Raw genomic sequence first — 14,761 nt, forward strand, 5'->3', positions numbered from 1 at the left:
AAATTGCACTTAAACATTTTATAGAGATACATATACATTTATTTACACAGTTCACCAGATGTAGTCTTGAAACAAAGCACTAGATGTCACTCCAACTTATAGCAGAACATTGCAGAGGGATTCTGTTTATCCACTGGAATCAGCCCAACATTTTTCTGTACGGATATTGTCCATTATAGATCTTTCTTCCATAGTCTGGCTCTTTAATCATGTGGGTATTTTCATCTTTTGTGAATTTGAGTAAGAATACGGATTTCCAAAGAAAGAGCAGGCTGGTCACATATGTCACATATGCGGTTAGTGACATTCTGATTGATTTTTCATATATCTCAATAAATCCAGAAAACAGGAAGGTGTTGCTTTAGTTTCTTTTGGCCATGAAAAACTTTTCAGTGTCATTTAAAAGCCACTGATGCCGGCCTACCTCCACTCAGCTCTAATCTCACACTTAGTATTTCATCACTTACATTGAGGATAATGATACAGTATTTTCATCACTTTATTTAGATCTGACCTTTATAACTTCAAAGATGGCCCAACCAGGACATCTGGTAACCAAAGTAAATGCTATAGATATGGATTCTGGATATACTGCTTTAATGTCAATTTAAAGATCTTAAAGGATCTGGAAGATAATGCTTTACTAATACTTGACAAACTTGTGATATCAACGTAATACGCTTATTTACAGAAACAGATAATGAAGATTACAGATTACAAATAGTGGCCCAGCCAATGACTACAATAACAGTCAGGAGAAGAGATTTCTTTTGAAAATAATGAATCCAGAAAAGATACTTTTCTGACCCAAATGTATATCTGTAGTGGCTATCTGCATTACTTCAAGTAGATTCCTTATAACTATGATTACATTCACAGTTTTAAGATGGCAAAAATATAGAGTTGAGGTTAATCAATTAAAGGAGAATTATAAGATTTGCTCCAATACTAGAGGAAGCTGGATGTGTTCTTAACTTTCCAACTCAAAGCAAGCCAAGAATGACCTAACAGTCTTTACTCCTAATATTTCTCAAACTGCAGGCAATGAAGATCAAGCAATAAAACAGATAATGAAACCAAATTCTTCTTAACCGTTAAGACTGAACAAATTAGAAATGTTTTATTACATATAGGCCATAGCAAAACCTAATAGAGAATATACTGTACAGTAGGGCAAAAAAGTATTTATTCAACCACCAATTGTGCAAGTTCTCCCACTTAAAAAGATGAGAGAGGCCTGTAATTTATATCATAGGTATACCTCAACTATGAGAGACATAATGAGAAAAAAAATGAATCAATAAAATCACTTTGTCTGATTTTTAAAGAATGTATTTGCAAATGATGGTGTAAAATATGTATTTGGTCAAAAGTTCATCTCAATACTTTGTTATATACCCTTTGTTGGCAATGACAGAGGTCAAACATTTTCTGTAAGTCTTCACAAGGTTTTCCCACACTGTTGCTGGTATTTTGGCCCATTCCTCCATGCAGATCTCCTCTAGAGCAGTGATGTTTTGGGGCTGTCGCTGGGCAACACAGACTTTCAGCTCTTTTCAAAGGTTTTCTATGGAGTTGAGATCTGGAGACTGGCTAGGACACTCCAGGACCCTAAAATGCTTATTTTATGAAGCCACTCCTTTGTTGCCTGGGCGGTGTGTTTGGGATCATTGTCATGCTGAAAGACCCAGCCACGTTTGATCTTCAAAGCCCTTGCTGATGGAAGGAGGTTTTTACTCAAAATCTCACGATACATGGCCCCATTCATTCTTTCATTTACACGGATCAGTCCTCCTGGTCCCTTTGCAGAAAAACAGCCCCAAAGCATTATGTTTCCATCCCCATGCTTCACAGTAGGTACGGTGTTCTTTGGATGCAACTCAGCATTCTTTCTCCTCCAAACAAGACAAGTTGAGTTTTTACCAAAAAGTTTTACTTTGGTTTCATCTGACCACATGACATTCTCCCAATCCTATTCTGGATCATCCAAATGCTCTCTAGCAAACTTCAGATGGGCCTGGACATGTACTGGCTTAAGCAGGGGGGCATGTCTGGCACTGCATGATTTGAGTCCCTGGCGGCATAGTGTGTTACTGATGGCAGCCTTTGTTACTTTGGTCCCAGCTCTCTGCAGGTCAATCACTTGGCCCCCCTGTGTGGTTTTGGGATTTTTGCTCACCGCTCCTGTGATCATTTTGACACCACGGGGTGAGATCTTACATGAAGCCCCAGATTGAGGGAGAATATCAGTGGTCTTGTGTGTCTTCCATTTTCTAATAATTGCTCCCACAGTTGATTTCTTCACACCAAGCTGTTTGCCTATTGCAGATTCAGTCTTCCCAGCCTGGTGCAGGTCTACAATTTTGTTTCAGGTGTCCTCCGGCAGTTCTTTTGTCTTGGCCATAGGGGAGTTTGGAGTGTGACTGTTTGAGGTTGTGGACAGGTGTCTTTTATACTGATAACAAATTCAAACAGGACAGAGGAGACTCTCAAAGAAGATGTTACAGGTCTGTGAGAGCCAGAAATCTTGCTTGTTTGTAGGTGACCAAATGCTTATTTTCCAACATAATTTGCAAATAAATTCTTTAAAAATCAGACAATGTGATTTTATGTAATTTTTCCCTCATTTTGCCTCTCATGGTTGAGGTATTCCTATGATGAAAATTGCAGGCCTCTCTAATCCTTTTAAGTGGGAGAACTTGCACAATTGGTGGCAGACTAAAAACTTTTTTGCCCTACTGTATATGAACAAACATGATATACAATCCCAATCATATTGCATTATAATTATAAAATGTATATGAACAGGCACTACATAAATGGTACTAGATACATTTTTGTTAGAAGTGCATATATATATATTTATATATGTTCGAATATGTTTCAGATGTTTTCATTGTTTAAAATGATATAGATCCTTAGTTTTAAACATTTTTTCTTGTGCATTAATCCCAAAGGATGCCACAATTGAAGGTGGTACTCACACTGTGCTCCTGCTCTGGTTTTATTAGTCAGCCCAGTACATTGATAACCCTTAGAAACTTTTCTGTAGAGGGAGTTTTGAGACCTCAAAACCATGGACAGCAGTATATAAAGGATGGCTGCTCCAAAAACAAGTTTAACCTTTTAAGGACATGCGCCATAAATGTACGGCGCTGCAGCGAATAACTTCGCACTTCATGCACGGAGGGTCCCGGCGGCTGTCAGCAGCAGACCTGCCAGTAAAAGCAGACATAAGTGATAACGCTCATGTCTGCCATTAACCCCTGAGGTGCCGTGATCAATACAGATCATGGCATCTGTGGTAGTGCGGCACTTTAAATGACTGATCTGATCGCGCGCGACATGCCGCGAGGATCATATCAGCCAAGATGGCGGATAGAGGTCCTCTCACCTGCCTCTGTCGCCCTCCCAGGGTCTTCTGCTCTGATCTGCCTCCTGGCAGACCAGAGCAGAAGATCCCAGATAATTCTGTTCAGTGATATGCCTATTCATAGCACTGAAAAGTATTAACAATTTGATGGTGACTACAAAAAGTGTATAATAAATGTGAAAAAAGTTTTTTAAAAAGTGAAAAAAAATTTGAAAAAGACCCTTCCCCAATAAAGATTTCAATCACCCCTTTTCCCCATTTTAATCAAAAAAGCGTAAAAAATGATAAATAGTAAACATATTTGGTATTGCCACATGTATAAATGTCCGAACTATAAAAATATAATGTTAATGATCCCAAACGGTGAGCGGCATAAACGTAAAAGAAAAAAAAAGTCCAAAACTTCAGCTTTTTGGTCATGTCACATGGCACATTTTTTTTTACATATCGATCAAAAAGTCACATATACACAAAAGTGGTACTAAAAAACTACAGACCATGGTGCAAAAAATTCGCTCTTATACATCCCCGTATACGGAAAATTGATAAAGTTAGAGTACTGATGTACTGATTTTGTAAAACAAATTTACGATTTTTTAAAACCAGTACAATAATAGTAAAGTATGTAACCATGTGTATCATTTAAATCGTATTGACTCACAAAATAAAGAAAACTTTTCATTTTTACCATAAAGTGCACAGTGTGAAAACAAAACCCCCTTAAATTTGCTAAATTGTGATTTTCGTTAAAATTTCCTTAGACAAAACATTTTTTGGGGATTTTACCATACATTTTAGGGGAAAACTAGTGAAATTATTGAAATATAAAAGAGTTATGGATTTAAGAAGGTGAGGAGGAAAACACAAAAATGCAAAAATATATTTGGCTGTGCCCTTAGAGGGGTACTCTGGTGGAAAACCTTTTTCTTTTAATCAGCTGGTGCCAGAAAGTTAAACAGATTTATAAATTATTTCTATTACACAATCTTAATCCTTCAAGTACTTATTAGCTGCTGTATACTATAGAGGAAATGCTTTTCTTTTTGGATGTCTTTTCTGTCTGTCCACAGTGCTCTTTGCTGCCACCTCTATCCATTTCAGGAACTGTCCAGAGCAAGAGAAAATCCCCGTAGCAAACATATGCTGCTCTGGACAGTTTCTAAAATGGACCGAGGTGTCAGCAGAGAGCACTGTGGACAGACAGAAAAGAAATCTGAAAAGAAAACAATTTCCTCTGTAGCATACAACAGCTAATAAGTATTGGAAGGATTAAGTAATTAAGTAATTTACAAATCTGTATAACTTTTTGGCACAAGTTGATTTAAAAAAAATATATATATTTTCCCCCAGAGGCGGGACCCCCGTGATCAGGCATCTTATACCCTATACTTTGGGTTTAAAAGGATGTGCCCTTCAACTTGAGTTCCTAGCGATTACTAAATTGAGTGCTTCCTTGAATGTTCCTCTTAGCTTTGAGATGTCTCTAATGTTTTACTGATCAGAGCTGAAAGGACTAGAACATTCTCATGAGTTTTGCTAATTTTTCTGGTGATTCATTTATTAATACAATGATTTTTTTAAGGCTGGTGATACTTGAGTAGACCATTGCATTTGTAATTATTTTTTATAAGATGGCATAATGTATTGTACAGTAATTGTAAATGCTGTAATTGCGAGCAAAACTCACATTTTATTACAAATCACATTTATCACAAATAAAAATAAATTAACAAAAATGTTAGAATTTTTAAAAATTTTATATTTATTTATTATATATTATTATATTCCATGTAATTTCATAATAAATCCATAGTAACAGTAATACTCCACTGACAGTTGATAAGTGAAAGAGCAAAAGCTTGATCTGGTCCAAAATCTACTTTGGTCCAGACAAACTAACGGTTGGGCCTAGGATATGTTTAAAGGGGTACTTTTAAATCATGTGGTGCCAGAAGTTATACAAATTGGGAAATTACTTTTAATTTAAAAAAAATATCAAGCCTTCTGGGATTTATCAGCTGCTGTATATGCCCTCCTGCGGGAAGTCGTGTCATCTTTTAACTTGACAGAGGGACTTTCTGTACCAACCTCTGTCTGTGTCTAGAGAGGTTTGCTAAAGGGATTTTCTCCTGTTGGGGGCTGTTCCTGACATGGGCAAAGGTGAGAGCAGATAACCCAATGTCTAACTTGAAAGACTAAATGGCTTCCTCCAGGGCATACAGCAGTTATACAGTTACTGCAAGGATTGAGTTTTTTTTTACAAAATTGTATAATTTTCTGGTACCCAATAAATGGGTACACTTTACACAGTTTGTTAAACCTCCTGTAAAGATCTATAAACCTTATTGGTATTTTAAAGGTTGTTGTTCAAACAATAAGAGTTATTGTTTTATTTATTTATTTATTTTTTGTACTTTTTTATTTAGGCTTTTTGTTGGGTATTTTTGGACACATTATATCCTGTATCTTACTATGTTGTAAAACTAGTTAAAAAAACAACATTATTTATTGTCCAAAAGGCTATAGACTCTGAGTTGTGAAAACAAAGTAAAATATTTTGAAAAAGCCAACTTTTATTATCATTTTATATGTTAAATGATTATTCAGTATTTCTACAGTGTAAGCTGCAACTTTGTATTAATAACAAAATTTATAGAATGTATTGAAATCATATGTTAACTACAAATAAACCAACATTTGCGTAGTATTTAAAAAAAAATAGTATACATTGTAAATATGCATATTGAAAATCTGATGTAGGTGGTCATGTACAAGAATTCTGGCCAAGAAAAAGCTCCTAGTTTATGGGGTAAAAGCAGCGTATGCAATATATATATATATATATATATATATATATATATATATATGGTTTATTGTATACAACTGCTTAAATAAGCAATAATGTAGGGCTGAAAGATTGTGTTTTTTATGGGTAAATTAACACCTTATTGCATGATGATTCAGTCTGTTTGCAATTTGTATATTAAACTCTACATGTTCAATTTAACAAAAGCTAATGGCTCTTAAGGTGATGATTTCATGCATTCTCAGCTTTTACAGTAAAGCTAACTTGTTGATTCTGAACCTTTAACCTTAGATTGAACCTTGTTTTTTCTTCTGCTTTAGAAATTACTTCATGTTTTTTTATGAGGCTTTATTTAAATGGAAGAAATTTGAACTATACTTTTTGTGGGTCATTTACATACCTGTACCAATTTCTCACACCTCCCTTACGTGTCTTTTCATAATGCTACATACTGTAGGTTTAATTATTTTAGTCTTTAGATAATGATATGCCCCTTAATTTGTTTTGCTTTTTATACTTGGTCCAACTACTTAAACCCCTTAATGACCACGGACGTAAATGTACGTCCTGGTGCGGAGGTACGTAGCGCACCAGGATGTACATTTACTTCCTGTGTATGACTGTGAGCATCAGAGCGGTTTTCGCGTCATACACTGCAGGTACCGGCTGCTATCAGCAGCCAGGGATCTGCCGGTAATGGCCGACATCCGCGATTGCACGGATGTCCACCATTAACCCCTCAGATGGCGTGATCAATACAGATGTAGTCATCTAAAACAAAAATCAACAATGTATAGAAAGGATATTAAACTTTTAAAATATTTTTTTAAATCAGAAGTTTTTAAATCAGAAGTTCTCCAAGAGGTCTTCTGTAAAACATATGTTCTAAATCAGAAGTGGTCTTCTATAAGAGATGCCCTACCAATGTTCTTAACAATTATAAACTATAAAGGTATTTCAATTATAAAACTGTAAAGGTATTTCAAGAAATTTAGTTTTTTTAATTTAATTATGGTGCACACAGAATAATCAAACATTAGTGAAATAATCAAACATTTCACCAGAGGCTACTGGTAAAAATCATTTTCTCTCTCTGTACCGAAGCAGTTTCATTTAATTTACATACATAATGGTCCGGTTGAACTACAGGGGTCGTAATGCGCCCTAAATTGACCTAAAGCCAAAGAATTGGAAGTAACTTACAGAAGGGGACCAAAAACATCACTAAAAAACAATAGATACCAAGATATGAACATTTAGAGCGAATCAAAAAAGGCAGCAAAAGAAAAGCTTTCATTAAGGCCTTGCGGGGTCATACCTTTTAATCTGTGTATCCATCTGGCTTCTTCTCTCAACAATTGCTGATTGATATTCCCTTGTCTCACACCCAGTAACTGTAACTGTACAGCCCCCAAAAACATATATCTTTAATACTATTATTATGTAGCAATTACATGGGCCGGATATGGGGCTATGCTTTTTCGTTCTGATGGAGCTTAAGTGCTGTGAGATACGTCTCTTGAATTCTCGGACACGAAAACATGTGTACATGAATTACAATGAAGTTGATGAATTGTCTTATGTCATAGGTTCGAGAGTCTATGGGGATAGTGAATACTTTAGTTTTGATAATATAAGAACAGAAGGAACAGTGGCCACATGGAAAATAACCTACAGTTTTATTGCCTAACCACGTTCGCCTTGGCTAGGGGTCTCCAGGTGGCAATGGACCAATATGTCCCATAGGTTAGGTCCTATTCTAAATGTAATACTAGGCCTGTCTCCAATCAGCGGTGCAAGATCTCTATCTGTGGAAATAAGGTGACAATGTTTCCGCAGAATACCCATGATTTTGTGTGTATAGCCGTCAAAAGAACCTATAACCATATACGGTTTGATTGTTCATTCTGATCCAATGAGGTAAGTGTTGCTCTTCTATCAGTGGCCCGGGCACGTCGATATGCCCTTTTCCGATTTTTATTGGGTAATCCCTCTGTCTAAACCTCTGATATAACCTCCTACTTTCCCCCTCAAATTTGTCATCCTCGGAGCAATTACGGCTGCCTGCAAATACTGTCCTATGGGTATGCTGGCCTTAGACGGTCAGGATGCCGGCTTTTCCAATGTAACAATGAGTTGACAGATGTAGGTTTATGGTATACCTGTGTTTGAATCTTTAAATCCTCATCAATATAGATGTGGAGGTCCAAGAAATTTATAGAAGAGCCTTCAATTTCACTAGTGAATACCATCCCTATGTCATTAGCATTTAAAAGGTGAACAACATCAGTGAAAAGTGAGATATCTCTGTCGCAAAGAATGAGGACATCATCGCTATAAGGACCCCAGAAAGGGATATGATCCGTGAAAGAAGTTAAAGCTTCAACAAAAACAATATTGTCCACTTAAGAAGGATTCCTTCTCTGACTGCATTTAAATTGACAAATAGATGGTCGGAAATTGAAACGGAATAGATATCACCGGTCCATCCTAGCTCCTTAATCTGGACATGGCAGACACCCAAAATTCCTAAGAAAATACTGAAGTTTACTGCATTAACACTTAAGGTATGGGAGGCAACCTGGTCAACATGTGGACTTAAATCACCAAAGTCTCTATTTACTCCACTGATATCTAGTCCCTCCTTCCCATCTAGTTACAGGAGTGACGTGGTACTTAGAGAACTCTTTTATTTGATGGACCTGATAGACCTGTTGAAATGTACATTAATCCCCTTCTCAGACTTACAGTCTAAATATAATCTCCCAGATTCCTCATACTCACTATATCAAGATGTGTGCACCCAACTGACCTCCCTTACTTCAGTGGCGACCCTTCCTCCTATGACACCCTTTGAGTCTTTATGTAAAAATTCCACATCGACTAGAGGGCTTATATCAGACATTTACTCTCTGTTACTCATACCACAGGATGTTGCTAAAATACGACACTCGTATATGGACAAGTGGGAGGCGTACCTGGGTCAGACTCTAACTATTGGACAATGGCAGACAATTTGGTCGAATGCAGCTAAATCTTCTTCTTGTATAAATTACAGGCAAAATCAATATAAAGTACTCACCTTTTGGTACCATACACCCGATCTATTGAATCACATTTTTCCCCAGGTTCCACCCTTATGCTGGAGGTGCCGACAAGCCAGGGGTACTCTTCCACATATTTTTTGGGATTGCCCTGCCCTGGCCGATTATTGGAATCCTAGTGAGGCGTCTTTTGGGGATACCTTTACCCCTAGATCAATCTATAGTCCTTTTGAATATGTTCCCTAGAAACCTTAATAAAACACAGACTAGACCTTTATTACATATCCTGACTGCGGTCAAGTGTGTAATAGCTAGTTGGTAGAATGAGAGTACACATCCACCTATAAATGTATTACTAGATAGGATTAGAGAAATAAAAAGAATGGAATATTTTTCAGCGTCATTAGAGAACTCATTGCCGAAATTTTATAAAATTTGGCGGCTATGGGATGAATACGATACATAGCAAGAACACCAATGACAAAATAACAAAAACTACCAAAAGGTTGAAGGGGATCATGCAGCTTGTCTTTCTAGTTTGTGTTTTTAAATTTTACCTATATTTTCTTTTATTTCCTTTCTATTTTATTTTTTATTTTTTCTATTTTATTTCTTCTTTTTTCTTTTTCTCTTTCTTCTCTCTTTACTTAAATGGAATATGCTCAGCAAGGCTGTTATACTGGTCATGTAGGTAAGCTAACTTGCCATGTGTAGAATGGTAAGCTTAATCCATTTTCTATTGACTGACTTAATTAGGTATTAAAAAATAGCCTGAATTGTATATTGAAGCATAGTGACAATGCTACTAATTGTTATTGTGATGTCATACCTTTGCTATATATACATGACATTGAGATGTTTTAATTTCCATTTTTGTCTTCATACCTTATCTTTATTTTGCTTTGCTATCATTTTGTAAAATTGTAAAATCTACAAATAAACAGTTTTATAAAAAAAAAAACAAAAAAAAAACAATAGTGTCTTCCCACCACCCTAAAGACAAATGAGCATAAGTAGGCACAAAAAGATCCCATAGCTGTTCCCTATGTTTGGTGATAGAAAGTGCCGTTGAATAAAAAATAAATATGAGTAAGAATAAGCTTCAATAAATCAACAACAAAAGCATTGTGTCCAGAGAAAAAGGTGCTTTTGATGCTCAAAAAGTGTGTGATAGCGGTGATCCCCAAGTCATGCTGGATATTGCTGTATAGACTCTCAACATTGAGGCTGCTAAGTACGATAGTCCTTGTTACAGTAATAGCTTGACGTTTTAACACAGTATCCTTGGTAATGGTAATGTGATTACAAAGGGAGATAGCACCTTGTGTATATAGATGCTCGCCCCCTTCGTAAGACAATTATTCCCTGAGACTATGGGTCGGCCGCGAATTGGTGTGGTATTTTTGTGCGTTTTAGGCAATGCATAAAACGTTGCAATAGTGGGATGTACATTGTAAAGAAATTTTTGTTCATCCGTAGATATCAATGACTGTTGCCCAGCATTTGCCAATAAAGGTTTTAAATTGGGCCAGTTATTCACCGGTGGGATCAGATGGTAGTTTCTCATATTTCTCTTGATCAGAGAGAAGTACCATGACCATAGAGACAGAGTCGGGTTGGTCCATAATCACCGTGCCCCCCCCCCCCCCCCCCACTTATCAGAGGGTTTTATGATTATGGACTGGTTTGATCTCCATGTCTCCAAAGCCTGCTGCTCCCCCATTATGAAATTTGAATTTATAAGATGCTTCTGTGGGCGAATAGCTTCAATGTCAGCTGTAGTTTGAGCAACAAATGTCTCAATATTGCCATATTGAGAGAAAACTGGGGTCATAAGAGACCTCGGTATTAGATCAGTATAGGGTGCTTCAAAATCCACGGTGACACCTTCATTTTCTAATAAAAGTTCATGAAGTGTATGTCTAGTTTCCTCATCCCATCGCAATTGTGCTCTAGAGTCAGTGTCCTTCTGTAAATGCCACTTAATAAGGGCTAATTTATGAGCAAAAATATTTACATCTTTAATCCAATTAAAGCTGTCAAATTTCGGTAAAGGTGTAAATGAAAGACCTTTTGAGAGAAGAGCAATTTCATCTGCCTCTAGTGTGCGTGATGACATGTTAAAAATCTTCAAACTATCCTTATCCTCCAGTATCGGGGAGGTTAATTAAAGCTTCTAATATTATAAACAAGATAAGAAAAGAATACTAATGATCTAAAACTTAAAAATATGTTTGACACTTACATATAATCTATTAATTATAAAGTATACAAACATCAAACAATAGTAAATACTTACCAGTTTTTATAAAATCCTAATTTTAATTTATTTAAAAAAAATATATATTGTATTAATTTTGCATTTGAACTTATCAAATAGTATATAAATAATTGGATAAATAAGAAAAAGACTTAAAAACTTACATGTAACCTGAAAGTCAAGCACTAGATGGCACTCTACCCCAACTAATTGCAGGAAGGAAGGAGGAAATGCATTTCTGCATCGTTGAATGAAATTCTTCTTCAAGGGACTCCGGCCATGATAGATTTTTTTTTCCAATTTCTTCGTTCTTCCATCAGCATTAGTGCCTTTTTATCTGGACAAATCATCACCTTTATCTTTACTGATTTTAAGAAATGCTCAATCAGAGACAGGATTATCAAGCAAGGAACAGGTTGGTCCATTTGTTTTTGTTACAAATATCATGGGATGTGATCCTGAGTCAGCTGCATTATATCATTCCGGAGGAATCCAAGCATGGCACCTTTGTTGGGAGAATTGCTCAGGATCTTGGACTGGATATAGGTGAGATAAATTCTAGAATGTTACATCTTGTCTCTAGAGATGAGAAGGAATATTTCCAGGTTAATCTGCAGAATGGAATCCTGTTTGTTAAAGAGACAATAGACAGAGAGTCATTATGTCCAGATACACAATTCTGTATTATTCCTCTGCAGGTTATTGTAGATAAGCCTGTGCAGATGTATCGTGTAGATGTAGAAATAGAAGATATAAATGATAATAATCCAGTATTCCCCACCAGTGTCAATAACATTGTCATATCAGAAATGAAACATGCAGGATCTCGTTTTTCATTGAATGTAGCCACTGATCCAGATCTTGGAACAAATTCTATAACAAACTATGAGCTCAGTGCAAGTGAATATTTTGTATTGGATTTTCAGAAATATATAAATCAAATCAAGTCTTTAGAGCTTGTGCTAAAAAGGAATTTAGACAGAGAGAAGCAGTCTGTTCACAATCTCTCCCTTACAGCATATGATGGAGGCAAACCAAGACTGAGTGGCACCACACATATTATTGTTAATGTGGAGGATTTTAATGATAATGCTCCTGTGTTTGATCAGCCATTTTACCAATGCAGTGTCAATGAAAATGCTGTAGAAGGAACATTAGTGTTCAAGCTAAATGCCACTGACCTGGATGAAGGAAAAAATGGAGAAATACTCTACACATTTAGCAAAATGGTGTCTGAAGAGATAAGGAAAACATTTACCTTGGATAAACACAACGGGGAAATAAGAGTAAAAGGCAAATTGGATTTTGAAACTGTTAAAATGTTGGAAATTCAGGTTGAAGCTATTGATCATGGAGATCTTCAGCATGTTGGTTATTGTAAAGTTCTAGTAACTGTTGTAGATGTCAATGACAACCAACCCAAAATAACGGTGACATCATTATCAGTTCCTGTTCCAGAAAATTCTCCTCAGGGGACAACAGTCGCCATCATCAGTGTTCATGATAAAGATTCTGGGTTAAATGGAAAAGTTAATTGCTACATTTCTGAGCCTTCACCTTTTAAAGTAAATCCAGCTTTTATGAGTGATTTTTCTTTGACTGTGAATGGACCTTTGGATCGAGAGAAGAAAGATGAATATGAAGTTACAATTACTGCAAGAGATGAAGGTTTTCCATCCCTGTCTACCTCAAAAACTCTGAAGATAGATATTAGTGATGTCAATGACAATGCTCCAAGATTTATCCAGCCAATAGACACAATATTCATTAAGGAGAATAACCCACCAGGACTGCATATATATACAGCTTCAGCCCTTGACCCAGACATTGGGCAGAATTCTTTTATTACTTATTCAATTTGGGAGCGCACAATTGATGGGGTTCCCATTTCTTCTTACATTTCCGTTAATCCAGAGAATGGAAAGGTCTTTGCTTTGGTATCATTTGACCATGAACAGATTGCATATTTCCAATGTCACATAAAGGCCTCTGATGCTGGTGTACAAGCACTCAGCTCTAACCTTACACTAAACATATTCATTGAAGACATTAATGACAATGCTCCTACATTCACCCCACTTCATTCTGAACTAACAATTAAAGCTTCAAAGTCAGCAGAACCCGGACACCTGATAACTAAAGTAAAGGCCATAGACCTGGATTCTGGATACAATGCTTGGACGTTTTATAAGTTAAAGGACCTTGGCGGATTTGGAAAATCGCCATTCACCATTGCACATCAAACTGGAGAAATAACTTTGAAGCGATCATTTACAGATTCAGACAATGATGAGTTTAGATTGCACGTAGTAGCTCATGATCATGGAGAACCAGCCATGACAGCAGAAACACAAATTATCATATCTGTGGTGGAGTCTGGAGAAGAACTAAAGTTTGATAATCAAGAGACAAAGCGGAATGGTGATGAGTTTTCTGATGCAAATGTTTACTTGGTTGTTGCGATCTGCATCATATCAAGTATATTTCTCATTACTCTAATAGTGTTTACTGTTTTAAAATGGCAAAAATATAGAGATGAGGTCAATGAACTGAAAGAAAATTACAAAATCTGCTCCAACACTGGAGGAAGCTGGATGTATTCCCAACACACTCAGTATAAAATGACTTCCAACTCATTCCGACCTAAAAGTGACTTAATTGTCTTCACTCCAAATAACTCTCAATCTCCAGGGAATGAAGAGCAAGTCACTCCGCAAGCAGCTTTACTTAACTCTGCCTATCAGGTAAGACTACTTAAATAAAATAAAACAAAATAAATATAATTTATTTTTTACATATCAAAATTATGTTATAAAACAAATAAAATGTTGTAATGAGTAAAAGCTTGGATAAGTTTATTTTTTAGAAGTGTTTACAGTCGTGTCATGGCTTTTGTTCATAATGTAAGTCATTATTCTATATTAGGACGATTGTGTGACAGATACATGTGGACAATAATAAAGTTTATTAAAGTTCTTTCTGACATAGGCCCTGAAAGTGTCTCCCATACCAGATGTAGGAGGGCCTTAAGCAACCCCAAAAAATAGGTAATTGGATGGGCATTTGGCTTTCAACAAATAACACCAATATAGATAAACTTATAAACTTCTTAACCCCTTAATGACGTAGCGATTTTTCATTTCTTGCATAACATTTTTTCCTTCTCGCCTTTTAAAATCCATAACTCTTACAATTTTTTTATTTTTTTATTTCTATCTATGGGGCTTGTTGTTTGCAGAACTGTTTGTACTTTGTAGTGCAATCACTCATTCTACAAC

At 36.2% G+C, this 14,761-nt stretch overlaps 1 protein-coding gene across 2 annotated transcripts in view; it reads left to right on the top strand.

Annotated features, from left to right (window-relative positions):
* Positions 1–14,761, top strand: part of LOC130267277 (protocadherin alpha-C2-like) — a 374,990-nt gene that overhangs the window by 46,913 nt on the left and 313,316 nt on the right. The window contains exon 1 of one of the 2 annotated variants that reach the window (XM_056516746.1): positions 11,719–14,227. The exons of the other annotated variant lie outside the window; for it this stretch is intronic. Within the exon in view, the coding sequence (XP_056372721.1) occupies positions 11,861–14,227 (2,367 nt within the window). The 5' untranslated portion in view covers positions 11,719–11,860. Of the gene's footprint in view, positions 1–11,718; positions 14,228–14,761 lie in introns of those variants that run through there. 2 annotated transcript variants of the gene reach the window in all.

Source organism: Hyla sarda, chromosome 4 (assembly GCF_029499605.1).
Source record: "Hyla sarda isolate aHylSar1 chromosome 4, aHylSar1.hap1, whole genome shotgun sequence".
Lineage (NCBI taxonomy): Eukaryota > Metazoa > Chordata > Amphibia > Anura > Hylidae > Hyla > Hyla sarda.